The sequence below is a fragment of the Pleuronectes platessa genome, chromosome 3 (assembly GCF_947347685.1).
Source record: "Pleuronectes platessa chromosome 3, fPlePla1.1, whole genome shotgun sequence".
Taxonomy (NCBI): Eukaryota; Metazoa; Chordata; class Actinopteri; order Pleuronectiformes; family Pleuronectidae; genus Pleuronectes; species Pleuronectes platessa.
The window spans coordinates 13,793,556-13,821,290 of NC_070628.1; the positions used below are offsets into that span (position 1 = coordinate 13,793,556).

At 40.7% G+C, this 27,735-nt stretch overlaps 3 protein-coding genes and 1 non-coding gene across 10 annotated transcripts in view; 2 read left to right on the forward strand and 2 right to left on the reverse strand.

Moving 5' to 3' along the window:
- Window positions 1–10,639, reverse strand: part of klhl5 (kelch-like family member 5) — a 45,295-nt gene extending 34,656 nt beyond the window's left edge. For 2 of the 5 annotated variants that reach the window (XM_053419522.1, XM_053419523.1), the window contains exons 1-2: window positions 9,377–10,639; window positions 6,263–6,364 (exon numbers count right to left, since the gene is read on the reverse strand). The gene's annotated coding sequence lies outside the window, so the exon portion shown is untranslated. Of the gene's footprint in view, window positions 1–6,262; window positions 6,365–7,029; window positions 7,096–9,376 lie in introns of all 5 variants that reach the window. The other 3 variants (XM_053419524.1, XM_053419521.1, XM_053419525.1) reach the window with 3 other exon arrangements.
- On the forward strand, window positions 9,351–14,867 carry LOC128437392 (uncharacterized). 2 transcript variants are annotated; one of them, XM_053419529.1, is made up of 10 exons: window positions 9,351–9,715; window positions 10,327–10,629; window positions 11,146–11,442; window positions 12,440–12,550; window positions 12,642–12,692; window positions 13,331–13,366; window positions 13,465–13,497; window positions 13,597–13,629; window positions 13,738–13,785; window positions 14,735–14,867. In XM_053419529.1, the coding sequence occupies exons 1-10, from the start codon at window positions 9,628–9,630 to the stop codon at window positions 14,821–14,823; spliced, it is 1,089 nt and encodes a 362-aa protein (XP_053275504.1). In that variant the 5' UTR covers window positions 9,351–9,627; the 3' UTR covers window positions 14,824–14,867. The 2 variants fall into 2 exon arrangements, with proteins under 2 accessions (XP_053275504.1, XP_053275505.1); XM_053419530.1 differs by lacking the exon at window positions 9,351–9,715 and adding an exon at window positions 9,745–10,201.
- A 4-nt stretch (window positions 14,868–14,871) lies between these two features.
- Window positions 14,872–25,962, reverse strand: fam114a1 (family with sequence similarity 114 member A1). 2 transcript variants are annotated; one of them, XM_053419528.1, is made up of 13 exons: window positions 25,894–25,962; window positions 23,894–24,223; window positions 23,340–23,424; window positions 22,938–23,203; window positions 22,551–22,685; window positions 22,275–22,427; window positions 22,047–22,194; window positions 20,783–20,868; window positions 19,862–20,080; window positions 19,565–19,704; window positions 19,405–19,477; window positions 17,026–17,079; window positions 14,872–16,282 (listed from the first exon to the last, which is right to left on the reverse strand). In XM_053419528.1, exons 2-13 carry the CDS (start codon window positions 24,215–24,217, stop codon window positions 16,157–16,159), a joined length of 1,809 nt encoding a protein of 602 aa, XP_053275503.1. In that variant the 5' UTR covers window positions 24,218–24,223; window positions 25,894–25,962; the 3' UTR covers window positions 14,872–16,156. The 2 variants fall into 2 exon arrangements, with proteins under 2 accessions (XP_053275503.1, XP_053275501.1); XM_053419526.1 differs by having other exon boundaries at window positions 22,008–22,194.
- A 1,027-nt stretch (window positions 25,963–26,989) lies between these two features.
- Window positions 26,990–27,061, forward strand: trnap-agg (transfer RNA proline (anticodon AGG)). Its single transcript has one exon. It is a non-coding gene; the product is annotated as a tRNA-Pro (tRNA).
- The last annotated feature ends 674 nt before the right edge of the window (window positions 27,062–27,735 follow it).

Consider the following 27,735-nt stretch of genomic DNA (forward strand, 5'->3'; position numbering starts at 1 on the left):
TCACACTGATGGCTGACTATTTATTTTTACGATCGGAGGAATAAAAAAAAGGGACAAATCAAATGCACCGATGAGGCTTTAAACTTTCAACCAGGGGCTTTTTATTGCTCGACCATAACGTCAAGCACACCCGCAGACACACATATATATATATATTAATTACAATGAACATCGATACTCAAGTCAAACTTATGAATAACTTGTAAGCAGGGATACAGCAGTGTGTGTGGGTGCAGGGAGTAAAAAGTGCTGGAATAATACTGGACTAGATTGGTAGTCGGTAGAGCACATACATTCGCTCAACAGTCCTTTTAAACTCAATCAATCTGCACCGACTTCACATACTCATAGATATCAATTCCCTAAATGTGCCTGACATGAGTTATTCCCTGAGAAAACTGTGACAATGTTGAAAAATCTCACAATGTTAAAGAAGTAGATCAGTTGTTTTTTGCGTTCATCTTGTTTGCCAACATATAAACAAACAAACAAATGGCCAGGGGTGAAAACTGAGTAATGTAACTTAATACGCATGAAGTAGGTGGTTATTTGCAGTACACACATGCAGATATGTACATACAGCATGATTAAATTAATAATGATAATGATGACATGCTTCTGTTGAGGCACAGTGTGCATGTATTCAAGCGTAAACTATATCATATGTATAACTTGTAGGTGCAGTAGAAGTGTTGGTGGCAGGGTTATTGCATGGAGGTTGCTTTGTGATTTAAGAGGAAACAGAAGCAGCAGACGATGCAGAGGAAGGCCCTGTAAGACAACAGGACATAAAAACAAACACACAACATAAAAATGCATATATAAAGTGCATTGGGGAATCTTTTGAAGGCTTGCACTGTTTTTCCTGATATATTTGTTTTGCCAGTTTCGTGAATCTTTAAATCGAATCAGTCGCTGCAAGTGTAAAGTAAGAAAGAGTCATGGTCAGATTGGTGTATTCAAGGGTGGTTTCTTCCATTAATTCCCCTGTGCAAGTTACTTTTATCTAAAAACCTTTTAAACTGTGGATGGGCCGTTTGCATTCGAATGGCCTAAAGTAAGTTCCTGCTGGATAAAAGGAACATGGCAGGATGAAACAGGTCTAGAATGAAAATGAGTGGACGGAGGTTGTGTTAACAATGCGAATGAGCAGAGGAACAGGCAGGAGGCCTTGTTGGACACAGTGGCTAAGCATTAATCAGAGGTAGGTGGGATAATTACTGGAGGGGGGCACTTAGAGGACGCTGACGATGCAGCTTATCAACCCATAACTGGTCCTCGGTAGTTCGTATTGTAGCACGAGGGACCTTTTAGCATGCATCTGGTTTATTGAGAGGGTGAAAGAATGAATGAAATCATCCGATCACCGAGGAGAGCATTTAGTGTGTGTGTGTGTGTGTGTTTGCGTCAGAGCAGAGTCTGGAGATCGGTGATAAAATGTTAATTAAACCGTAATGGATTGAATGTTCTCACTGATGTATGATTATAATTATCCAAGCTTTAAACGCTTTCAATCAACGCTGCAGAATTGACCTGCTTCCACTGAAGGCTGGATATTTCTTGCATCTGGAGCACAAAGCTCGCACCAAATGCATGAAAAGCTACTGTCACGGGAACATCAGACGCTACCAGTCATCTTCTCCCGAAAAACATCCTGCTTGTTTCTTCTCTGGAAAACTCATGAATATCATTACACCTAAAATAAAAATACGAAAATAAGATTTGCTCTCATGCATGAGAACCTGTGTATGTGTGTGAGATCTATTCTCATTCTACAGCCTGAGCCCAAAACACGGTGTGACGAGAAGAGTTGATTTTGTTCTCATTTTCAAGTGAGCTCTCATATACCTAAAGATGTCTATAAATAGCAGGATCATCATGGCACAGACAATGCATATAACTATAATATACAACTCTAACAATATATAACTATAACGTCCTCTTTAAATCCATGGGGTAAGGAGACAAATACCTTGTGTAACATTTTTACCCACTTAACCTACAACCAATGACTCATTTCCTGCTGAAGAGGAACAAACCTTGATGGAACAGAAATACTTTAAAGGAAAATATGAAACAATGACGTCATAGAGCTACACGTTCAAGTCACTTAATGTACTGCAACATATCATAGTCAAGTCATATCAAGTTTTTACTGTATCTAATAAATTAGACAAACTTAGGAATCATTGAACATTATTTTATCAGTTAGTAGCCCGATATCACCTCCCTGGTCACCAAGGCGACGCTGCTACCTGGGAACCTTGATTACAGCAGACAGGAAATGACATAGACACTGCTTCTCCACTTCTCAGAGCAACCACAGCTTCCATATTAATTGAAAATGTTGTCGACAGGCTGGAGAAGTCAAGATCGAACAAGAAATAAAAACTCCCAAGTGTAATTTCAATGTAATAAGAATTGGTTAGAAAGAAGGAGGGGGGATTGTCATCCCTCTAAATTTAATATTGCAATCCTGTTATTGTTGTTGTAATCTGTTTGTTAATTCCATTTCAGGCAAACAATCCTACATCTATAAAAACTCAATAGGTTATAAAATGTGATGACATATAGTGAAGCAGAGTGGGATCACAGGAGTTGTCTTCACCACATCGCCGCTGAAAATTGAACTGCCGCACAAATCATGTTCAAATATGAGGTAAAGTATGAAGTTTAATCCACGTTACACTGATAACGACAATGAATAATTATGATCCATCACGAGTGACAATGGAAGGAAAAAACTGGCTAACTGGCTGACAGCGCTTATTTCCTTCCGCTCTGAGTTTGGAATAAAATAGCTGTGTTTCTTTTACTTACTCTATAGGTAGCAGATATAAAGTGGAAATATAACACTCATATAGGGAGATAAAGAAATTTGAATCCACTTTTGCAAGGAGAGATAGACTGCCTGGTCTAATGTGGATATATATTGAGTCTATTTACCAAGCGTTTTATTGGGCTTTTATGTTAGTGTGTTTTTATTGTGTTTTTATTGTTTTCAAGATAAATTTTTATTGTGCATTTTTATTGCAACCACGCCTTCCGGCATGATTTCCCTTCCAGGATGATAAAAGTTGATGGTGTGAGTTGTGACCAATAAAGCACCTGAGATTGCAAAGTGTTAATGTTAAGTCATATCCACATGAACGGGATTTCAAGGGCCTCAAGTAGATTTTCATGTCTAGCTCATTACAATGTGAAAGCTCAATTCTGCTTTGGAGAACAGCTTTCTCCACCCAGCGACATCTCAGAAACCACAGAAGCAGAGGAACTCATCTGTTTGATAGAGACACGCTTGAAGAAAGGTGCAATCGGGGCCCATTGATTTTTGCCCATGTTAAAAAGCATTTATTGACGTGGCATTTTCTCACCATTGAAGGTTAGAGCAGAGGAGAGGAGAGAGGGAGGGAATACAGAAGAGGGAATACAGAAGAGATGCAGCACCATGATGGCTCGGAACTTCCTGTAAATGCAACCGTCTTTAACCCACTTTAGTCTCCGAGTGTGTGAGTGTGAGTGTGAGTGTGAGTGTGAGTGTGTGTGAGTGTGAGTGTGCGGGTGAGTGTGTGAGAGTGTGTGTGTGTGTGTGTGTGTGTGTGCCCCTCCCAACCAGACACATTCACACACACTAAAAAGATAAGATGGGGCTAAAAACCTTGCCCTCCTGAGAGAGGCACCAAGAGGAGGAGAACCTCGACAAGCACACATGCTGTATTCAGAGCACAAACAGAAATTGCAAAGTGCTGAGAAACAAGACAGGCAGATGATAGCCACGAAGAGGCTCAGACTGGAAGCCTCCATCACCTTTAAAGGTTTGCTCATAATGATAATGTCTTGTGGACCTACGTAATTTCTCCATAAAGAATCATAAAACTTCCCAGTGGCTTCGTCTCTGGAGAGCCAGTAGACGCCTCGCTGCTGACACAGCGCTAAATCACCCATGCTCTCCCCTCTCCGCCTGTTTTTAATGGAAAAACATGCTCACCACTCATCCCTCACCCCCCTCTATTCCGCTCCCATTTGTTTTTTCAAAATAACTCCAAACTAGTCAGACCAGTGAATGAGGAAACAATGAGCTCCATTTAAATATATTTCAACACTAAATGTTTAGAAAGGAGAAAATAAAACCTGCAAGTACTGACTCTCTTTGGCAGAAGCAACACAACATATCATCCTCCTCTGATATTGAGAACATGTCTGTGAGCTGCTGATGTAAACATCCAAACAGATAGGGTGCAACGTTACTACTATTCACTTCACCCATGGAAAAAAAAAAAATCTTTGAACTCTATTTTGGCCTCTCTCATGTTGCTGCAGCTAAGACGACATCAAGAGAGGGGTGGGAGCCGTGCTACACACACATCAGATGACTACAAACACTTAACTGGAGCTGATGTTCAAACTGAAGTTTCTTTTCAAATCCTCTTTCGATCTTTTCTCCTTTTCTAACTTTCTACTTTGACATTTGGGCATAAAGACAATAAAACTCAAAGCAAATCTGCCTGACATAATTTCTCAACACAAACTCAAAAAATATAGAAAAGGGAATAAAAAGGAATTTCAAATCTCTGTATCTATCGAATCCTCAGCAGATCTGACAATATATCCGCTAAAAGCAGATCCAGGGATTAGGTTCAGACAACACAGCAGGGACATGATGAGAGGATCAAATGTACAACATCTAATGCCTGAAATACAACCATAACCTGCACTGAGCCAGCAAGAGCGTGGCCTGTTGTTAAACATCCCCTCTACCTATAAACCCCTAATGCTCTTACATTCAAATCTCTAAACTGTCAGCAGCGACATTGCAGACTGTCAATACGTCTGACATTTAATGTTCATCAAACGACTAAGTGCTGGAGTAAAGTTAGGTGCTGATGAAGACACAGGTCGTCACACACACACATTTGTATATTTATCTTACTGAGTGAGGACACTGATTGGCATAATGCATTCCCTAGACCCTTAAGCCTGAAACATGCTTCTGCGACTGCGTCTGCGTCTTTTCACGCCGCTGTGGCGCAAGACTCGTTGTCATTCATGCTTCCCCAACCGTTGCGCGTCTTACAAAGCAATTCCCCGCCAGAACACTAGGCGGAGTAATGCTTTTTGTCGAAGACGACCTGAGAGACGCCTTCTTTCTTCTTCATCGATTGTTTATTTACATAGCTACTGCGGCTCCTTGTAGCCTTTTTCAGGCGGACAAATACGCCAGTCAGTGACGGGTTATACAAGTGGACATACTTTCGGATCTCTTCTGCCAAACGCTCTTCTATTTGTTCCATATTCATTCTTCTAAATCTCCCGTTGTTTCTGCCTGTATTATGGGGCATGAAACCGGAAATGCAGCTCCAGAAGGGATGTAGAGCAGACCAATCACAGCCTTGCGGGCTGAGTGAGCTTGCGGAGCTTTGCCGTAAATTTTAGAAAAGGGGGTCGACACCCGTCAGCACGTAAGGAGGGATACATAAGCACGTAAGGGACCCGGAAGGGCTCTTGCGCTTACGGGCCCGTGAAAACGCAGAAGCATGTTTCAGGCTTTACCCTTATCTTGACCAATCGATCTGGAGGGCCCTGATTAGTGGGGGTAGAGCCTACTCGTAAGTCTCTACGACCTTCTTATCCATAACCCTAACCCTAACTCTAGCCTTAAACGCTAACCCTAACCCTAACACTTCACAAATAGTTTTTTTCCCTTCCGAAGGTCGTAGAAGCTCGGGAATTGGACCAATCCATCCGGAGTGCCCGCATTAGTGGGAGTAGAGCCTAGTCGCAAGTCTCTACGACCTTCTTATCCATAACCCTAACCCTAACCCTAGCCTTAAACCCTAACCCTGATTGCAACCCTAACACTTCACAAATTAGGTTTTTCCCTTCCAAAGGTCGTAGAAGCTCGGAGATGGGACCAATCCATCGGGAGTGCCCGAATTAGTTGGGGTACAGCCTACTCGTCAGCATTTGCACAGCCCTGTTGAGTTCATCATTAGAGCCCGTCTGCAGCAGTAAAAGTGATAGATGTGACAGTTAGTTGTGACTGATAGTTTGTGTCAGATTAGATGAAGCTACAAGGCACTTTACTACTTAACAAATCACCTGTTTGATGGAGTCAAAGGATCAAATGGTCTGAAGCTTTGACGAAACTTCAAAGCAGATATTTGACTGAAATGAGACTGAATGTCTGACGCTCCAGCAGTGGTCCCTGGAGGCCGCAGAGTTCATTACAGCCCAGGAATGTCAATGTATTTTCTGTTCTTACCTTCTCTATTGGTGAGCTTCAAAAGGCTGAGGCTGTCTGAAGTAAAGGTCGTGGAGTCGTGTGCTCAATGGATTTCATGACTCAGGAATTTGACAGGTTTTGCTGAAAGAAAGATTTTGGGGGAATGTAATTAGAATCTTTATATGAGCATATCTAAACCCTCAATAAATCTTACTGTATATCGTACTGTGTAATAAGGACAACAGCCAGAGTGCGAAACGGTTTTATATAATACTTTTACAGCTACCCCAGTTGACCAATGTGCTGAAAACAGTAACACGTTATGAATTCCTAAGAATTTAAATATCCCACAACAGCAAATTAATTAACGTTCTCGAATTAAAAAGCCAGTGTTCATAATAGTTTGTTGTGAAAAGGCAGATAAACTGAAGCTGACATCAACACACTTGGTCCCGGCTGCTGCTGCTGCAAAAAGCATTAAAACAGGTAGAGTAACATTTAGACTCATGAATGTGTGAACGCTTTTCTCTCCTCTTAGACTCCTCTTCTTTAGCATCTTTAGCCAGATCTTAAATTTACATCTCCCCTGTCCATCTGCTGCTGCTCCATCACCACACAGTTAGGATTTATTAAATTCTGGCAAACTGACAACATGGCAGAGAAGAGACATCTTAACCTGGAGTCATACTGTGCGGCACTAAAAGGAGGTTTAATCCTCCTGTTGAGGCCGGTGTGTTATAGTTCCCCTCAGCATTTTACTGGTCACACGTCAGGCACACAAAAACCCAACAGAGGAGAGTCCGTACCTGTGGTTTTCTAATCAGGTTTCAAGGAGACTTTAAAGATCCTGTAGGGCTTTTCCAACTCCTCCCCTGAAAAATGTGGAAAACCCAGTTTCACTCTGTATGGTAAAATCATGCAAATGTGGAAACAGTCACTATGATTTACATGCAAAAAATCCTGATAGAAGATGAGACATCGAGAATTATCCTCAATAAAAAATGTAACCTATGTGGTGTGAATCCTACAGCATCTATCTATACTCTAGGTACATGAAAAAAATGTATAACATCTGGTCTGAAAACATCGTTAACACAATTTGTACCTCATTTGTGAATTGAGCAGTGAATCTCTCCATGTACCTGGGAAATAAACCTACTGAATTATGTTATCTTATAATGTTAGTAATGGACCAAGATTGTGGTGTTGTTGTGTTGCACTGCATGTTGTTATAAGATACATTTTTATGAACATATCTGTACTTTTGCATTCACGAGGTTTATTTTGTAAAGTGCCGACCTGCCATATTGTCTTTATCTTGTGCATCTGATTGCCAGCTTGGTTTACTATACCTGTAATAATTAACCACTGAATACTGAATAATTATTAGAGGTTCAACTACATTTCTAGGAAATTATCAAAAATGTGATTGGTGTCTTGCTCAAGGACACTTCAGCAGGGTAGACACTGACTGACAGACGCATTTTCTACCTCTACCTTAACCCTTAATACTAGTCTTAACCACCAAGAAGCACTGTAAACTGTCTCTACTCAAATGCACGCAATTTTGGCACCACAGTGGTATAATTCCCAGAGATTTAGTGTGTATCCCATTGGGATACAAAAACAAGGTCACCCACCCACCAATCCAAACAAACAGATAATCCTACCCAAACCTAAACCTAATATTATCTCTAACTTAACCTTCAGTCCCACAGTTAAGAACTCAATCTTATCTGAACAGTGTGGAGTCTTACAAGTCCACAACTACAGTACTTCATATGTCACAACTCTGTCAGCAATCACAGGCACTATGGTGATACAAACATTACAGCCAGGTATTTGGAAAAGTGTCGAGCAGCTAGATTCGATGCACAGAAAGTGATTTTAGTATTTTATTTTTTTATTTTTTTAGCTTTGGCTGCTTCCGTCTGTTTTATAAGCTGCCGACTGAGCCCTGAGAGAGGACAGCCGCTGTGGAGTGGAGATAAGGCTCCACCTGGCAGCCGTGCTCATCACTGGGTTTGTGAATGTATGTTTGTCAGGGCCTCCAAATGTGAAGTGTGTGTGTGTCCGTCAGACCTGCCAAGGTAAGTGGCTCTCAGGAACCCAACCATAAAATCTGAGCTGCTCTAAAAACCCAACAGAGTTCAAGTCAGATGGTAGAAAGGACAAATACATTCTTTTTAGAGGGGAGTAAGAAAAGAAGAACGAGAGAGTCCCTCCTCTACAACAGGTGAGGTTAAATAAAGGAGTGAGGCTAAGGTCAGTGGAAGGACAAATACAAACCACTGTATTCATCATATGTTTTTCCTCCTAGTTACTACCTTTTAATTATAACTTATCTGACATTCAAAATTATTATGGACATATTTCATAATTATGACTATGTATCACAAAATCCCATTTGTGATTTTGACTTAGAATCTAATATCTATGATTTATATATCTAAATGCATATATATATATATATATAAAAAATAATTCTTAAACTGTAAAATGCGGATAATATCTCCATACTTAAAGTTTAGTATATAATATGTAGGATTTGCTGTAATTATGAGAAAAGTACCAATAACTGTGAGATTTTTAAGTCCTGTCTTTTATTTGATCTAAATTATAATCTCATATTTATTTATTAGATACACAGTAATTACAATTGAAAAATAACATGTAAATAAGAATAGAAAGTTATGACTTAGTATAAATTATTAAAACAAATTGTGCAATCATCATATTTTAGTTTGTCATGTTGAATATTTGGCATCTCATGATTGTAAGGAAATTTTGGTAAGACATACAAAGTCGTTGTAATGAAAGTATTTGTACAGTATAACTAATCCTAACCCTACAATAAAATAATGAATCACACATCCTTTTATTTCTCTCTTAAGACATGATCGTATCCCTTTCTACAGTAAGAGTCCAAACCTACACAATACACAATCATCTGTGTTTGTGTTGTGATCTAAATAAAGTATGTTCTGATGAAAGGATCGGCAACTGACACACAATCTCCTGTATTCAAACGCCCAAACAGACACAAACACATTTCCACTTGCTGACAGAAACTCGTTGTTGTTTCTGCAGCTCTCCATTTCTCACCCTTTCTGAGAAAATGACAGGAAGTGTAATAGGAAGTGAAGTACTGACTTGTTTTTGACTCGTGTCAAAGTGTGTCGCTGCGTTGTCGCCCGCCTCTACGTGAATTACGAGCAATATTCTAAGAGCTTCTTAAACTCCAGCGTAGGCTCCTCTGATGGACACTGACTGAGTGTTTGAGTAAATGTGTTCGGTAAAGAGAAGGAACCAGATACCACGAGCCAGAGGTCATGCTTGTGTTGTGAGGAAATGTTTGTGCATGTGTGTGTCAGTGTGTGTGTGTGTGATCTTATGGTGCGACCATGACAAGGAAAACACTGACCAAAATCCTCATCCTCGTGATCCTCGCCTTCATCATCTGCCTCCCAGAATTCTTCTCGTTACACAGAGGTGGGTTGTCGTGGAGAGTTCAACATGGAGGTTCATCCACTGTCTGTGTGAACCTGTGGTTTTTCAAATAAATGTAGATGTTTCCTCCTCAGCTCTCAGCCTCCTTTGAGGTATTTATTATTTATTAAATTAAAGCGGAAGAACAGTTTTCTCCACCTATTCTTCAAAGACGACCCTTAAAAGGAGCAAACCTTATTTTTTTGAGTCACTTTGACTTGTTTCTTTCTCTTCTTGCAGACTCGCTCTGATTCAACCCCTGTCCGTCTGTTTTTCTCTTTCAGAGATAAAAATCAGATCCAAATATAGCTCTCTAAGACACTGACAGCAGCTTTGAAAACGTGCCTGTGTTGTGCAGCCTTGAAAAGCTTGTTCTCTTTTTGAGAGCAACACGCTGTAGTCGTTTTGCTCGTACACGTGTTTGCCTTCAGTGGTTTCTCTTTTTGTCTCTCCTTCTCTGCATTCTCCCCGTCTGTCACGCTCCGTCAGGTAAAATATAAGCTGGATGCATCGATGCCCACTTTCGAGTTCCCTTTTCAGATTTTTTACTTTTACCTCCAAGTTAAAGCCGGCTCCCTCTGAGATACTGTTTCGAATTCTGTTTTTGTTTTCAGTATCAAAAGTTACCTTCCTCTGTCTGCCCTACCGACACTGTGAGCGAGGGAATCAGGGGAAGGAGGGGGAGAATGGGAAGATGGAAGATGCTGAAAAAAACAAGAGCAGGGGAATGTGTGACCCTTCTCAGAATGCAGAGGTGGAAAACTGGGAGCAGCCCTGCACACAGGAGAAACCCAGCAACATGACAGATCCTGGACCAGACTCAGGGAGAGGCAGCGGGGGGGATTCAGAGAACAGCTGGTTCATGTGTCGGACCGACTTGGACATGGCAGAGTTACACAGCAACATCTCATCCTCAGGTAGTCCACAGCTAAGCATTCAAGCTGTTTTCCGTTGTACATGATAGGTCCCGGAATGTGAAGCCAATACATCTTGATCGCCCCCTGTTGGCTGGCTGCAGTCTAGGTCATAAACCCTGCTGAACTGAAAAATCGAAGTGAACGTTAAATCAATTTCTCTCAAACATGGGTTATTTAGGTAGTTGTCATCACATTGTTGTTTGTTCAAGGGTTAATTATAATAATAATGACAATAATAACGATAATAATATGAAGACATTACTATATAAACAGTAAATATTTCATTCAAGAAACTCATATTTACATTTAATTTTGATAACTATACCATAATCAAATATTAATTCAAATAGATATTGAGTGTACTATGTGCAATGACAATAAGGTTGAATCTAGTCTCAAAAATGTTATAACCCAAGTGGTTCCGCCTTGTTACCCGCAACATATATATCCTATAAGTATTAAAAATGTTTTATCATTATCCTGCAAACACTTAATCATTTCCTTTGCTGTCTATAGCTGTACAACTGAAAGTGTCAGTGGAGCTTCAGCTGGGCGGAGCAGAGACCCTGAATCTCACCTTGTATGGCCACAACAACCACAGCCACTTGGACCTCCACCCACCTGAGGAGCAGGAGGAGGAGACGGATGGGGGGAAGGGTGATAAAGGACAGGGGGCATTCTACTGCTGTCTCCCTGGTGTCCTGCCCGCCGCGGGCTCGACCAATCGAACCCGCTGTCTCCTTTGGCTCGCCAATCAAACCGTTTCGACTGCAGCAGCTGAGGCAAGGCTGCCATGGAAACGGACAGGGAAAGGTAGGTGTCAGGACTCCGCCCCTTTGTTCCCCAGGTGGTCAGTGCAGCTTCAGCCTGGAGAAGAGACAATGAGAGGGACGAGGACACCAACCACTCAGTTTCCATTTAGGTGAAACTGATTCAATCTCAGACGTCTCCTCTCTCAGTCACAGTGGAGTCGTTTCTATTCCTTCAATACAGCAAATTTCTTTCAAATCTACGGTTCAGTCTCTGGATCAGTCACACTTTCCGAAAGTTCCAGCTCAACTTAACCTAGTGCATCTCCAAGGCTGTATTGATTTTGGCTCCAGCCTCCTGCACCGTTTAAACCCACAATTCATATTTTCCAGAGTGCATAATGGAAGCTGGAAACACATTTCACTTAGTTTTCACTGCACCATCCCACACACTTTTCCATACACTCCATTTCCTCTCCTCCTCTACTCTGTGAGAACCTATTCTTTCCTTCTGTCTGTTTCCAGCTTTATGGACACTTTATATCCTGCACACAGTTTAGTTCTCTCCAGCAGAATCTGTCAGTTGTCAAGGAACACCAGCCCCGAAACAAATACTTGATTTACATAACCAGTGGTTTGTTAAAGCCACCTTTTATGCAGAACAGCCAAATAGTTCCTGGTGTGAGGGACTTCTTCATGTTATACGCTTACAAATTAATATCTTCGGGTTTGCAGGCATAAAAAAACAAATATTTAAAAGAACATAATAAATGACTGATAATAATATATTGCTCAATCGATTTATTCCAAAATGAGTATAATAGCCATGGTTTGATTCCCAGACTGGGCGCCCTTGTTGCATGAACCCCTCTCTTTCTGTCTCAGTAAAAGCAGATTTTTTGGTAAAGAATCCTTAAGGTGATCTTGATTTCTGGATAATGCTGATTTTGTTTTAGTTTTTATGTCATTCAATTATTATATAATTTAAATAAATATCTTAGCTGAAAACAGCTGTTGAAGTATCTAAAAACCATGTGTTCTGCTCCCTCTGTGTCCTGCAGCTGAGTGGCGGTGTATGTTCAGGGTGCTCTGCTTGGCTCTTCTGTGTGTGCTGCTCCTGACTGTAGTTACATCTGTGCTTGGAGAGCTCTACCGGAGGAAACGCTCACGCAGTAAGACACAGACGTACACACGCTACATGCTCCCTTTGAATTGGGTTTTATCTTTGGAAGTTGACCTGAAGATGTTTATTCTCTTTGTCAGAAAAGCCCACAGTGCATCCGGTTTACAACTTCACTGGTCAGCAGGTCGACGGTGAGTTCAAATCTTATATTTCACATTTTTCCTTATTTCCTCTTTGTAACAGTGAACACATCTTATATAAGCCAAACTATCTCACTTCTCTCTCTCTCTCAATTGTACTCAAAACATATTCTTATTCAATTTGTGGCAAACACAGTCACATAAAAAATCCATTCACACACTTAAAAACAATGAAAAGTCAAATTATAATCAATAAAATCCTGCATTATAAACCCTAATTATACCCAAAAGTGAATTTGATTCTGAATATCTGCTACTGCAGCAGTTTATGAGTGTGTTGGCTTCTGTGATAAACCAAACCATTCAGTGCATGCAGTCTAAACCATATTCCCTGATTGCATAGAGTAGTCATGTATCACTGTGTTAGAGCTGAGATACCATCAGCCCACGGTTCTTCATGCAGACAAGATCTCCAAAGACAATTATGAAGATGAGCAGGTATTCTACAGTTTAATTTTACAACAGGTGTCGGGTTGTGAAATGCACCTCTGAGCCCGTTTCTGAGAACAGAATCATTAGATCATAATTTTGTTATGTTCTCTCAAAATTAAGAGGAAACAGATGATGAAAGTACGCTTGTTAAAATGATGTATAATAATGATGTTGATATACTGTATTTGTTTGACTAGATGGAGATGATCACACAGAAAACTTACCTCCTGAAGGTACCCAACATATCTTTTAATGTAAATTGCACAGTAATAATCCATAAACACTGAGTGGAAACAGATCCTAACGACCTGTTATTGTCCCACATGTTCAGTCCTCCACTTCTGTGGCTCGCGGCGTTGGTCAGGTCAGTTCTTTAATGTGTTAATATACTTTGGAAATCACTTGGTAACTGTTTTTACAGTCCTTTGCTTATACTTTACTTATCCTATTTTCTACTGGACAGAGCTGTCACCCATAAAAGAAGCCCAGTCTCAAGGTAGAGAGTCTCACACACCTCAAACTCGGACAAATGAATCATTTAGCATGCACATGAAATGATATCTGTGAGAGTGTGTTTTAATAGTTTTCATGTACATTTTTTCAGAAGACATAGAAACTCTGCTGGATGGAAATGTGAACAGCTGCTATACTGGTATACGCACGACTTCAACAACCATAATGGCTAAAGGGGCAAAATGGGAGTGTGTGTTTTTTGTGTCCATTTAGGAACACAATGAAAAGAACGTTCCAGTTTTGAGGAAGTACTTCCGTTTTGAACTTAAGGATCGGAAATAAGTATGAGTAGTAGAAATACACCTCAGAAGAAAAATACTAAGTTACAAACATGATTAGAAAAATGATTTGGGGCCAGTCATGTAGAATCTAAAATTAGAAATATTTCAACTTAATCAACATTAGCATGTTAGTGCAACATCTGTTGGTTCTACAGATTAAGATCAGAAAAAACAGCAAACATGTGCTCACCTCCTGTCTCTTCCAAACAGGAAGTAAACTCAGATGAGAGCCCTGCCCCTTTTTATAGACCCCACCCTCTTCCTGATTGGTCCTAGCGCTCGACAAAAACATAAACATATTCATTATGAAGATTAACTAATTTCAGGATAATATACTGTAGGCTACAATATATATAATTATTTAAGAATCAGTGTGTGAGACTACTTTCAACAACTTTAATAACTGCGGCTCGATCTTTACATATGTGTCATACTTTATTAGTTTATCATATTTTGTAATGTTTTGAATATGCAGTTAATTTAGTAGAACTAAATAATGTAACTGGAATCAGTAAAATGTTTACTTAGAAATTCTGTGGAGTAGGAGTTTAAAATGAACTTTGGTAAATGTATTAGTTTACTTTTCACCATAGATACTATTTTTTAATACTTCCAGCTTCATTTTGAGATGATACTGTATCTGAGCCCTGTTTTTAATTATACTTAATATTCCGTGTTTTAACAGCATGGTTACAGTCTGGAGTAATTTATTGTGACCAGCAGTTTAATGTATGTTTAGCAGAGAGTTAAGATAAACCTCATCTAACTCCACGTGTTCATTATCTTTTCCCATCTGTGGTTCTTTAGCAAATCTGCATCACCGTGTTCATCCATCCATCTCCTCCACCACAGAGGGGCAGAAGCAGGAGAGGAGCATTGAAACTGACTTCAAGTGAAAAATGAACCATTGTGTTCGAAAAATAAAAACATCTGAAACATATGAAGATGATTAAGACTTCTTTATTTTCTACATCTCATCCTCAAACAGTCTTAGGGCGTTTCATTAGGAGGGCAGGCTGAACATATTAGCAAACTGTCCACAGTTGAATAAATGACTTGGCTCCCACAGATTTTCCAGCTCAGATTACAAATCATTTCATATTCTGAGGCAGAAGCAGCACTGAGCCAAAATATTATGACAGAGCCTGACTAATATTCTCTTTGCTTAATCTGAGCAGCTTTTCGTGCCTGCATCAATAAATCTCAGTGATGTAAAAAGGGGGAAAGTGTATTTTATTTGACAGAGGTCTTATTAAATACAGGCTGGGAGCTAACAGTCAATTTAACAGTGGATATTAAAAAACAGATGCACTGTGAGCACCTCGCCATTAAACTTCTCAGGTGGTCAAAGTCGAGAGAAGGAAAAAAAGCTTTTCCCTCTGAGGATCAATTAGTGTATGAATTTATAGATTTGAACTATATTATATTAACAGCCTTTATTCAAAAGGGGACAGATACAATTAAAAGGCACAAACATGTTTTGGCTGACGCTAATTCTTCGAGGTGGAAAATACACTTATATGTTTTTCCCCAAAATGTCAGAATAGTGTTTTCAGTGTAGCAGCACAATTCAACAAAATTAGAGATTATTTCAGCTTCACAACATCTTCATTGAAGAACAACTGAATGTTTTCTAATTCAAAGTATGAAGATAGGCATTTTCTTTCGTATCAAACGGAATGAGAGAGAAGTTTAAGGTGTTGCTTTATATAATTTAATGAGAAAACAACAAACTGAGCAAAAACTGAGACGTATCATCGCTAATACTGATCCATTAGTCTCAAATCAGATAACACTGCCGAAAAACAGACTAGTGTTACTCAAAACGCTTTCTGTTAAAATATCAATGGACCATAAGGAGTGCAAAGAATGCTTAATATACATTAATGTAGAATCCCTTCAACACAATCAGTTAGGTTTTTGGTTCTGTATTCGACAAGTTCAGCTCCGAACATCGTTTGGTTCCTCAAAGCTAAGTAACATTCAGAGAACGAGGCGGAGGAAACACACATTCCTCCATGTATCAGTTCATCTTCAAGATTATATTCTGCATATAAACAACATCTTCTGCCTGTTGCTGCGGCCATTATTATAGATATAAGCACTTAATCTGGAATAGTCTCTTTACCTCACTGTACAACAACAGATATATTAAGGCAAGCGGGTGGTCAGGTGGCACGTGCGTGTGTGCGTGTGTAGGGTTAGGGGTTAGGGGTTAGGGGTTAGGGGTTAGTGCTCTGTCTGTGCCACTGGTTCTGTGGTGGGTCGGCAGTGTTGGCTCTGGATGTGGGAGATCTGCAGGACGGGAAGCAGCAGCTGAAATGCATTCTGGACGTAGTTGGTACTGTTGGAGCCCTGCAGACAGGAAACCCACCAAACATATTAATCATCTATGTGGACATCATCATCATAATCTCCCAAGATTACCACATGAAAAAGTATTATTTAACATTTTTAAGAATTGGTTGATATTTCAAAATCTTTCAAGGTTCGAGATTCAAAACATGTACTTGCTGTTGAAGTTATTTTAAAACGTGTGTTTATATATAAACAAATTTGAACCTGTTGCAAACTGGACGGTGGTTATGGACAGAAAGTGAGTTTATAGAATACAATAGAAATGTATCTACTAAAGCTGAAAAATGTCCTAAGATCGCCAAAACAAATAATCAGTATGACAACATCATAAAACAATAGTATAACGTGTAAAATAAAGTATATTGGTTAAGAATGTATTTGAAAGAAAAAAGAAAATATTTATTTATCAAATGAAAGTACATTATCACAACATGTCCAGTTGTTGTACTGTATTATTAATTCGATTTTTGTCTGCATTCATAAATTTGCCTTCACACATCTTGTGCATAACTCACTTTGTGTCACTGGTGCATATTTTCTTGCCCACTGGACTCAGTTATTGATCCTTTATAGTATAATACTGTGTTTTCTGCTCCATGCCATCTGTTGTGTATATGTATTTTAATGTTGTATTAATTATGGTTTGTTCGTGTTTTTGCTGGGTTGCAACATAACTTCCTCAGATGGGACAAACTGGTTTTAATTAGGATTATTTGAGTAACACAATCAGTGTGTCTCACCTCTAACAGAACACTGTCAGCCAGTGGATTCAGCTCCTCTGCTTTCCTCTGGCCCTGAGAGAAAGACAGAAAACAGCAGACAAAAACATAAAACACAGAGAAAAAATTACCAAGACAAAAATTCCTCCAATATTTTCCAAAACACACTAATGAGCCACGATGTTTGACTGAGTGACATTTTCCTCAGCTGCATCTTGCTGAGGAAGGAGAAGAATGTGTTTCTACATTTCAACATTTTGCTTTATTCCTATGAATACAGTCTGCTGTCGCTGCATCACAACTTACTGAAGTAAGTTGTATGAAAAGAGAAAACCAATTTGGCGGGAGGAGCTGACTTGCATTTGACGGTTTTCTGCAGTGTTTTAAAACATGTCCTATTTCAGAGTTTGTGAGGGAGGTACACTTATATATTAGAGCTGTGAAAAATAACGCGTTAACGCGTTATGATTAAATTACAGGATTAATTCGTTTTTTTTTTTAACGCATTTAACGCATGCGCAGAAGGACCTTCCAATTCCGCCGCCTCTGCACTAGTCGCCGCTCTAATGCAGTCACGCCGGGTTCACACCGGACGCGGAAGCGACGCCGAAGCGAGGCGTGAGCGCTAATCCCTAGCGCGCCGGCGCTTGGCGGTTCACACCGGGCGCGGTAGCGACGCCGAAGCGCCGCTGTTATCAGCCTGCGGTAAAAACGGCATTTAATAATTTTTTTCAAGCGTCCCAACATGTGTCATTTTTAGGGTTGTCTTTATACAACATGTTCCGAGGATCATACACCTCTGTACTTCTCCACTTCAATTATTATTTTAATCCATGTTGACGAACCTCTCCGCTGTTTGCCCCGTTAAATGTCGGGTGTCGAGGGTAAATTACGTATTCTCCACTCAAGCCTATGTGGAGAATACGTAGCCCCCCCCCCCCTCTCTCTCTTTATCTTTGACTGCTTGTGTGGCTGTAGTGGGCAGAGGGGGACATTTAATAATGTGGTCGGTAAAAGTGGTAAAATTAAAACTCCAAGACAACAGAACGTGAATACAAAGTATAGGATGCATATTTGATCATTTTCATCATATAAAATATGTCATCTATATCGTTTAAAATCATTTTTCAGTGTGTTTCCTGTCGCGATACGCTCGCGTCAAGCGGAAAAAATAGACTCGACGCCGAAACGATCGCTTCACGGCGCTAGGCAGCCGCGGCACAACGCTACGCTTCAGCCTCCGGTGTGTTCAGCGCTGCGGTTTAACATGGGAGTGGATGGGAGCCAGAGGATTGGCGCTGCGCCTACGCCTCGCTTCGGCGTCGCTTCCGCGTCCGGTGTGAACCCGGCGTCAGACGGCAGCTGCCATTCAAACAAACAAACAACATGGATAATTCTGATGAACCTGAGGACCTTCTGGACGGGAAGATCGTGTTCCAAAAAAACAAAGATCGAACATTCAGTAAAACCAAGGTGATATGCACACTCTGCGAGAAGTTATCGTTTCACCGAAGCAATACCCGCCTAACCACCACAACGCGAAGCATGTGTTGGTCGGCGAGGGGCGTTCAAGTGGAATGCGCCAAACCAGACTCACTCGCCGGACACATTGTGCAAAAGAAGCGGTCAGCTTTACTGTCAGAGAATTTGAACAAGTTAGTTTGCCTCACCAACTGGCTAAAGACCGAGTAGCTAAGAGGGCCTTTAGAGGCATTAGATTGTATCATGGTGTGGTTAATGGTTGTGTGACAAAAAATATAAAAAATGTCAACCATCCTATGGCTAAGAAGCTCAAATAATTTCTGTTTAATTTTAAAAAAAAAGTTTTATTCAACCACACAATGGCTAAGGAACCCGAATTCTGTTTAGGATGAAGATTATATTAATGTTCCATATGGAAAAGCAATGATAACTGCTGAAGAACTGCTGAGTTGCAGCACAAAAGAAAAGTTAAATGTCATAAATCTTGTTTTCACAAAAATATTCCGAAAAAATCGGTAATGTGATTAATCATGATTAATCCATAGAAACCTGTGATTAATTTGATTAAACATTTTAATCATTTCACAGCCCTATTATATATTTAAATAAAATACTCAGAAGGGGACATGATTCAGCAGACATGGAGAAATACGGAGCCAGCCTTCATCTGCACTGTTGTATCAGGAGGTGGAGGGTGACAATGAAAATTGTAAAACAGATGAAAGCTTCATTCTTTGGGAAATGTTAAGGTTTTGCTGCAGTTGTTCCACCAGGTGCTACGACCTGTGAGTCATGGTCGTATGTATCCTAAAGGCTGACTAACAATTTGTTGGTTGGTCAATTTCCTGAGATTTGTTCAGAATAAGAAAAAAGAGAACAGCAGCAGCCCTGTCCTTCGACAGAGTCACTGTCACCTACCCCGACGAGAAGCAGCGTATCAGAGAACTTCTTGGCCAAACACTCCACCTCCTTACACATGGCACATGTTAACCTGCAATCAAAAAGACATTAGCAAAACTCCTTTCTCTATGTGGCTCCACATACACATGTATATTAGAACACACACACACACACACACCTGGTGAGGATGTGGGCCTGGTCTCTGGCTGGTTTTTCCAACTCTTGGCCGTGGAGGATGAGCTCTGCCACCTTGTGGAGCTGCTCGATACTGCGAGCTGTCACTTCAGCCAAACTGCCTACTGATGACAGGTAGACAGTCTGCCGAGTGGGGGACACACACACGAATGCACACACACACGCGCACACACAATCAGTATGTGACACAACACTATGTCACTATATGTGACAGCAGGAGAAGAGTGTGGTCACAATAGAAAAAATTGAATAAAAAGTCACAGTGTTGGTTTGACCTCACCTCTACAGATCTGGAGTTGTTCTCCTCCTCCTTCTTCTCCTTTTCCTCTCCTCCCTTCATCGGCTCCCCCTGCTCCTCTCCACTTTCCTCCTCCTCCTCCTTCTCATTCCCTACAGATTTGGCCTCTCCTCCTGGCTGGTCCTGCGTTTCCCTGCCACCTGTCTCTGTAGTGACAGGTTGTTCCACCTCACTCACCCAGTCGTGGGCCCTCATCCGAGCCTGGAGATGCATAATCACCACCCATCAGCACTGCCTGGTGGGGGTTTGTCATCCTGATGTATGCTAATTATATGCATATCCACGATTATATGCTAATGTGGTTTCTATATAAGTGAATTTAGACTTCAGACGTGGTAACTTTTATATTACTGCTAAGACTGCAGCTCTGTGTGTCTGTAACTGTATGTGTGTGTGTGTGTGTGTGTTTCGTATCTTAAATAAAGATGATGTGCTCTGATTAAAGGTCACTAACTATGGCTCGAGTTACTTTGTGATGACATTTTGTGCTGTGCTGTTTTTTAATGACTATATTATATCAGTTGACTGCAAATTGACTTCTAGTGCATTTCAATCAATTCATAAGGTCAATCCTTTTCTGCCAAACAGTTTGATTTTACCTAACATGACTGAACCCATCTTTGACAAAAATGTATTTGCTGGGCACTTTAGTACTTTGGTCGAAGTCCAAGAGGCGAGATTTATGACCTAAACTGCTGCCAGTAATCAACTGTAGTGATTAAGACTCTTTGGTTTCACTTTTGTTGCACGTGGGTATGTGTGTGTGTGTGTGTGTGTGTGTGTGTGTGTGTGTGTGTGTGTGTGTGTGTGTGTGTGTGTGTGTGTGTGTGTGTGTGTGTGTGTGTGTGTGTGTGTGTGTGTGTGTGTGTGTGTGTGTGTGTGTGTGTGTGTGTGTGTAGGAACCTTGTTGAGTTTGTCTGGCGTGGCAGCAACATGAAGCTCAAACAGCAGCTCAGTGAGAACACTCACAAACTCTTCACCATCAGCAGCTGGAAGAAACAAACATAAACACACACGCACACGCACACGCACCCACCCACACACAATAAGTTAAAGTCTTTGATACATAAAGTGTAAAATGAAAACACTTATCTACCACATGCCGGTGAAGCTTTGATTACCCCCATGCTGAGTCGATGAAGATGATATTTCTCTGTGCCTGCAGCAAACAGCAGAGATTTGAAGAACCTCTCATTCTCATTTTCATGCTAAATCAATTCAAAAAGCTGCATCTAAATCAGAGCTCATCGGGTTCTGCACACATGCAGGTTTTCATGTCTCGATCACATTGATTATTTAGGTCATATTTAGCATCAGTGACGTGATGTGTCATTGGGCCCTGAACACCAGCACTGGATCAGACAGTGTGTTAGAGCCTCCAGGTAAAAGGAGAGCTGTCGGCCTTGAACTCTGCACTGCTGTGACAACGCCTCAGGCCCCTGTCACACAGTAAACATGCAGCTTTTCAACTGTAAAGTGTCTGGTGACATGTGATGGAAGCCAATGCTTTAAATGTCAGAGGATCCACTCGAGATTTCACTTTGGTGGAACATTTTCTTCAGTTTATATGGAATCAGGGACAAAACGCCTTTGAGAGGGATCATGCTGACTGCATGACTCTCATCAGCCTTAATTTTGACTTTGCTGTGGAGTTGGACAATCCACATTGTAGAGTCCCATGAACAGTGTTGGATCGCTCATCTACTGCAAAAATAACCATCTATTCAGCAGCTTTGAACTAAAAACTTTAATTAAGCTGCCTGTTCATCTGTTAAAGTGCATTTCACTAAGCTGTTTTAAGAGGTCATACCATCATTTTCTTCTTTTTGATGTATTTATTTTACACCGATCTGATTCTTTATCACTGGTTCTGAAAGTTGCAGAAAGGAGGATGTGACTTAATGTAGCTTCTGTCAGGTTAAGACCATAATAAGCCAAAAAAGGGCACTTGACAGTTACTACTGAGCTAAAAGACGAATTCAACCAAAGTGAAACATCTGTGTCAGACCTTGTGTCACTCTACAGGTGTTCAAACTGAAAATGGGAATAAGGCCCACTGATCCTGGGTCAGTGTTCAGGGACCACCTCTACCTCCATCAGGTCTGGTTCCTTGGTCTGGGTCACTCACACAGGGGGGTAGAACAGTGTAATTGGGAACTTAGATCACCGTTATCCTTCGTCTGTTCTCCTTCTATTCCTTCTTCATCCCCCTCCTCATCCTCCTCTCGTTTGATGAAAATGTCCTTGATTAGAATCAGCTCCTTCTTCACCTCGTCCTGCTCCTCTTCCACCAGGGAGGACAGGAACGCTTGAACCTAAGAGCGGATGTTTGTAACTTTATAAACTCCACATACAAATAACTGTCACTGATAAGCTCCTCAGGCTCGTGCCTCACCTTGGCCTCGCTCTCATTGGACAGAATCTCCAGGGCCTCGAGGTGTGACAGGCCCTGGTAGTCATCAAACAGAATCCCATAGTGAGCTGTGGGAGCACTGATTGGGTGGTTATCCAGACGGGACCGCTCCTTCTCCTTGGCCTCCTTCAACATCTGCAACGAGCACAATACAACTGAAACATAACACTGCAGCACTGAAACCACAGGATGTCTGATTAATCTGATGGTTTTATGAGAATCTATGTGAGCTGGGAGTGTGTGTGAAGGATCCTGTACCTGACTCAGTGACACCGTTTTTTGCATCAGGGTCTTGGTCTTTTTGAAACCCGGGTCGCTCTCAGCCAGAACATTCATCGTCTTTTTCCCAATGAACTCCAAAGCATCCAGACCTCCACTGATCACTGACTTGCCCTGAAAGAGACACAAATAAAAGGACATGCACACAAACCCAATTATCAGAATTCATACATTTGTTATGGGATAGCAAATGTATGCAGTGAAGGCAAATGAAATTAACGAGAAACTTGGGAATTCTAAAAAAATGTAAATGACAAACAAAAAATGTTGCTTACTCAAATTAATTAGATAAAAAGGTAAAAAGAGATTTTACAGCTATTGTAATCTACTCTGCTGTTGTGTGTGTGTGTTTGTGTGTTCACTCACTGTGTTCTGCACAGCATGTGTGATGGAGGAGAAAACCCCTCTGCTAGAAGCTGCTGCAGTCGGAGAAGAAGACTCCACAGAGGTGGACGAGTCAGCCTCTGCACTCTCTCCTCCTCCCTCTCTCTTCACCTCTGCACTCTCTCCTCCTCCCTCTCTCTTCAGCTCTGCTCTCCCCTCCTCCTCTTCTCTCGCCTCCTCTCCCACTGAGGTCCTGTGGAGACGCAGGGCCCCTCCCGCCTTCACCTTAACTGAGCTCAGACTCTGACCTGCACACAGACACACACACAGTTAAAGACTCACAATGAAGGGGAGAGAGCAGGTGTAAAGTTTCCTCTGCAAGAAAGAAAAGGAGGACGTGTGAGGAGATATGAGGAGGAGTAGAAATAAGAAGAGGAGACGTACCCACAGAGGAGGAGGCGCTGCTCAGAAGGGATTTTCCCCATGAACCCCATCCTCCCCAACCTTTCTCTTTGTCCTGCATTGAGCTCTGCACACACAAACACACGGAGCGCACTCCAAATGTAAAATGACAAGAAGGAGCTGCAGAGGCTCTGGAGTTACGAGCATCAAATGTCGGAGCAAATTCAAGCTGTAAATATTGTTCTCTTCATTAATAAAACATTTTGTCAATTAAATTACAGAAAATAGAGACAAAAGACAAACACAACAAACAAACTACAACTGCGTGATTTCATACAGAACATAAACTGTCACATACTTTACAATGTGTTACATCGTCATTTACTCTTACCCAATAACATCTATACTGTTGCTTACACCTCTGCACAAATCTCACAATTGTTAACTTTATATAGATACATATATTATTCATAGACCCTGTAGTTGTTTAACTGTTATTAAATATTTTCGGCATTAACAATATCATTTAATTCTTAATCTATAATCCAAATAAAGAAAATATGATCAAAACCAGTGGAGCAACTGGTGCCACAAACCTCCACATCCTCCTCTGCAGCCTCCAACTCTGGCTCCAGGCTCACTGGTTGATCACATTCGATCAGCTGACCCTCAGAGGCACCCTCCATTGGTTGATCAGTCAGATCCTCTGAAGAGTCGGGCCTGGTGGCAGCATCCTCCGTGGTCATCTCCTCAGGCGACTGTGTGAGGTTGATACTCTCAGGAGGCTGCGGGGGGGCCGAGGGCGGTGTGAGGGCTGCTGGGACATCCTGACAGGAGTCTGGTTGGGCGAGGGGGGGTTGGACCGGGGGTCCGGTAGCGTCTGCTGACGGCTCCACGTCAGAGGGGGCAGCCTGGGACATGGTGATCTGGAAGAGGGGAGATGTTGTCACTGTAAGTATATAAGTTGTAAGTGTAATTACATTTTCTTAATTTGTATATGTGAGACATTTATACAAGTAAGATGATGACAACATGCATTACAGTATTTAGCATTTTCTCAGACCTTCATTGTGCGTCCGCTGATTTGACTATGGCGAAATCCACTGATTATTAGTTACAATGATTTAAAAAAAAACACCTCAGATTCTCACACTGGAGACGCTGGATTGAGAACGATGGACTGTTTTACTGTCAATTATTTGATCCATAAACTGACTGTGATATCTGATTTAATTGTGCAGAACTTTAAAAACACTGACACGACTGCTGTCTGTAAACAAAAACAGACAAACACTGATCACATGCGTTAGACAGCCGACCCCTGAAATCAGCACAAAGGTCAAGTAAGGATAGAATCAGTTCAGTGTGTTTGCAAACATTTGCCCTACTTCAAACTCAGGTGACCACAATCGCAACACAACTGTCTTTTACGTCACTGCCACTACAATATATATTTATCTATTTTGAGCGTATCTTTACCGTCAAATGTGGAAATGTTTAGTTTCTGTTTGTTGTGGTATACAGAAGCTGATTGAAGATTTCGTGTGTGTTTTTTCAGTTTTATACTTTCTGTCATTACCATACAACTTTAGCTCTCCCTATATTTTAATCCTAACACTGTGTATAGAACCGAAAGAGTACACTCCTGCCATGACCTACAATCACTTTGACAGCATTATTTAAGCATGACTGTGGTACTTTAAAATGCAAACGTGATTCAAATTCAGTGATTAACACGCTCTGATAAAGTTAATGCATTTCCTTATGGCAGACCCTTTCATAGATTTTGCATGTTGAGTGAGATTAATGAGACAAACATTTCAAAAATGAGTTTTACATATTGAATGCGATGTGGGAGCTGAGTCACAGAAATAAAAACAAAAAAGTGGTATCGTTCATGTTAAATATCGCCATCTAGTGGCCATTGGCTCTGCACGCTTTCCTATGATAACTGTCATCCTCCTGTTTTCTGTCACTGTTCACTTTGTTTCAGTCAAATCGTTTATCTCAAACTAATTTTATTTATAAATGAGGTGGTAAACAAAACGTGTTCACAACAATACAAATAAACAAATGTCTATAGAAGGAGACATCACGGAAAACAAGTTAAAATAAGTATAATGTGACATTTTCTTTGGATCTGGATCAATAACAATGACACTTAAATTAAATGTAATGCATCTCCTGACACAATGGTGTGTGATGATCCAAACGTCTGTGGCTGAAAAACTTTAAACTTAATATTGTCACTTGATTGTCATCAACATCCACGTTGTGTCAAAGCCTCCTCAGCTTTTTTAAACAACAATTACACAAACAACTCACAACACCACAACACGAGGAACAATGTACACAACACGTCAACAAAGACCTCTGTTCTTATTCTGAGCCATGTGACAATCGGACTATTCTCCGCAGTTTTGTGTTGTCACTGCTACACAAAACAAACAACACGTTCGACACTGCGACGAGTTCGTGGAAACTTGATCTGGAGCTCGGCTGCAGACTCGCGTGTCGCCGCGGCTGCAGTGGAAATAAAACCAGTAAACCAGTGAAGTCAGATGTTAGTTTGTATGGAAGTGAAGGTGCAGCTCACCAGTTCGATGCCGCACAGCTGATCTTCTTCCGCCGCCACGTCGGCAGGCCGCTGGGCGACCGCGCCGAAGAGCACACGGCCAACAAGAGGACTCCCTGCCCCAGGAGTCTGGACTCGCCTGTGTGCTGGGTCCTATCTCTCTATCGATCCATCCATCCATCTATCTATCAACTAATTCTCAATAAACTTGTGCCATGCGACAACAGCAGCACTTAGAAATACACGCTGTTGTTACAAAACAATCTTTTAAAGATCTTAATAAAGTTTTCACAAACACACAGAGTTTCAGTTTTGCTTCATATCCTTTCATTGTTTTATAGTTTAATATTCGTTAGTGACACAATCTGAGGTTTCTTAAAATCTTCTGTATTCTTGTTTTGACTTACGTTTTAACATGTTTTCACTTCATCTATATTGTACGCAAAGCACTTTGAGCTGCATTTGTATGAAAGGTGCTATATAAATAAAGTTTTTTATTATTGACACACATACTAATCCCATCAATACACAAACAGAGGTGGAAGAAATACTCAGAGCGTGTAGAAATGCTCAACCACAAGAGTTGCCCTACTTAAGTAAAAAGGAATTCTTATACAGAATAGCCCAAAAACAACAACACTATGATATAATTACTACTACTACTACTAAAAATAAATACATAACCATAATAATAGTAACCAAAACAACAACAATAATAATTTGACTTTATAATATAAACAAGCATCTTCAGGTTTGACCCCTCCTACTGACACAGTGAAGTCTTTGTTTAACTCTTTGTACATACGTTGATTATACTGGGGGATCGATGATAACAGGTCAAATGACCTCTCAACATGAGACGATGTCAGTCAACATTAAGGAAGTTCAGCCTCTTTGGGACTTCGGTTAAACCGGAAGTGAGCAGCAGGGAATCATCTCACTTTGCATGAACTCACACGTTGATTCTTCTGAGTAGAGTACTTTGTTCTGAGTCGTCACGTGTTGTAAGCGCGACAACATTTGGTCTAATACAGAGTTAAAAAAACATAAAATACAGACATGAGATGTAGTCATATAGCAAAATACTTATTTTTATATCTTTCAGTAGAGGCACATCGGCTCGTTGGTCTAGGGGTATGATTCTCGCTTAGGGTGCGAGAGGTCCCGGGTTCAAATCCCGGACGAGCCCTCTCTTTATTGATTCTCCAAACAAGCACAGTTTATTATTTAGATTAACCCTGACATGGACTAAATAGTGAGAGGTGATGTTCAATGATCATTTTACAGCTCTTCATATGATGCTCACACCGAGTGTCCTCAACTCAAAATGTGAGGATGTTGACAGATATTCTATCTGGATGTGCTCATGAACGTTCCCGTTTATTTGTTGATTATTTGTTTAGATGTAAAGTCTGAAAATAGCTATGATATATGGTTGTTGATTAAATGTGGTGGAGTTAATCAAATTTTTTTATTTTTAAATGAATGGAAGTAGGATGAAATACAAATTAATAAACCAGTGCATTGCTGGAGGACATTAGGTTAAGTAAATGGATTTATTTACATTCCAATACTGATGTGTTTAAATCTTTAAATCAGATTATTAGCTCTGGGTAGCTCAGCACACGGCCTCACCATGGATGATATTTCACCACAAATAAACTAAAGTTGACGCTAAAGTCAAAGCTACAAAGCAACACTCAAATAAATAAAGATTTATAACCAGATAAAACTGATTTAAATGATTAGGAAAACTGTCCAAATATACTGTAGATGTGAATGAATCATCTGTCGATCAACTAATTTCCTCATGAATTGTCGCCAGTGCCAGCACAGCCACACATACACTCACATAGAATTTAA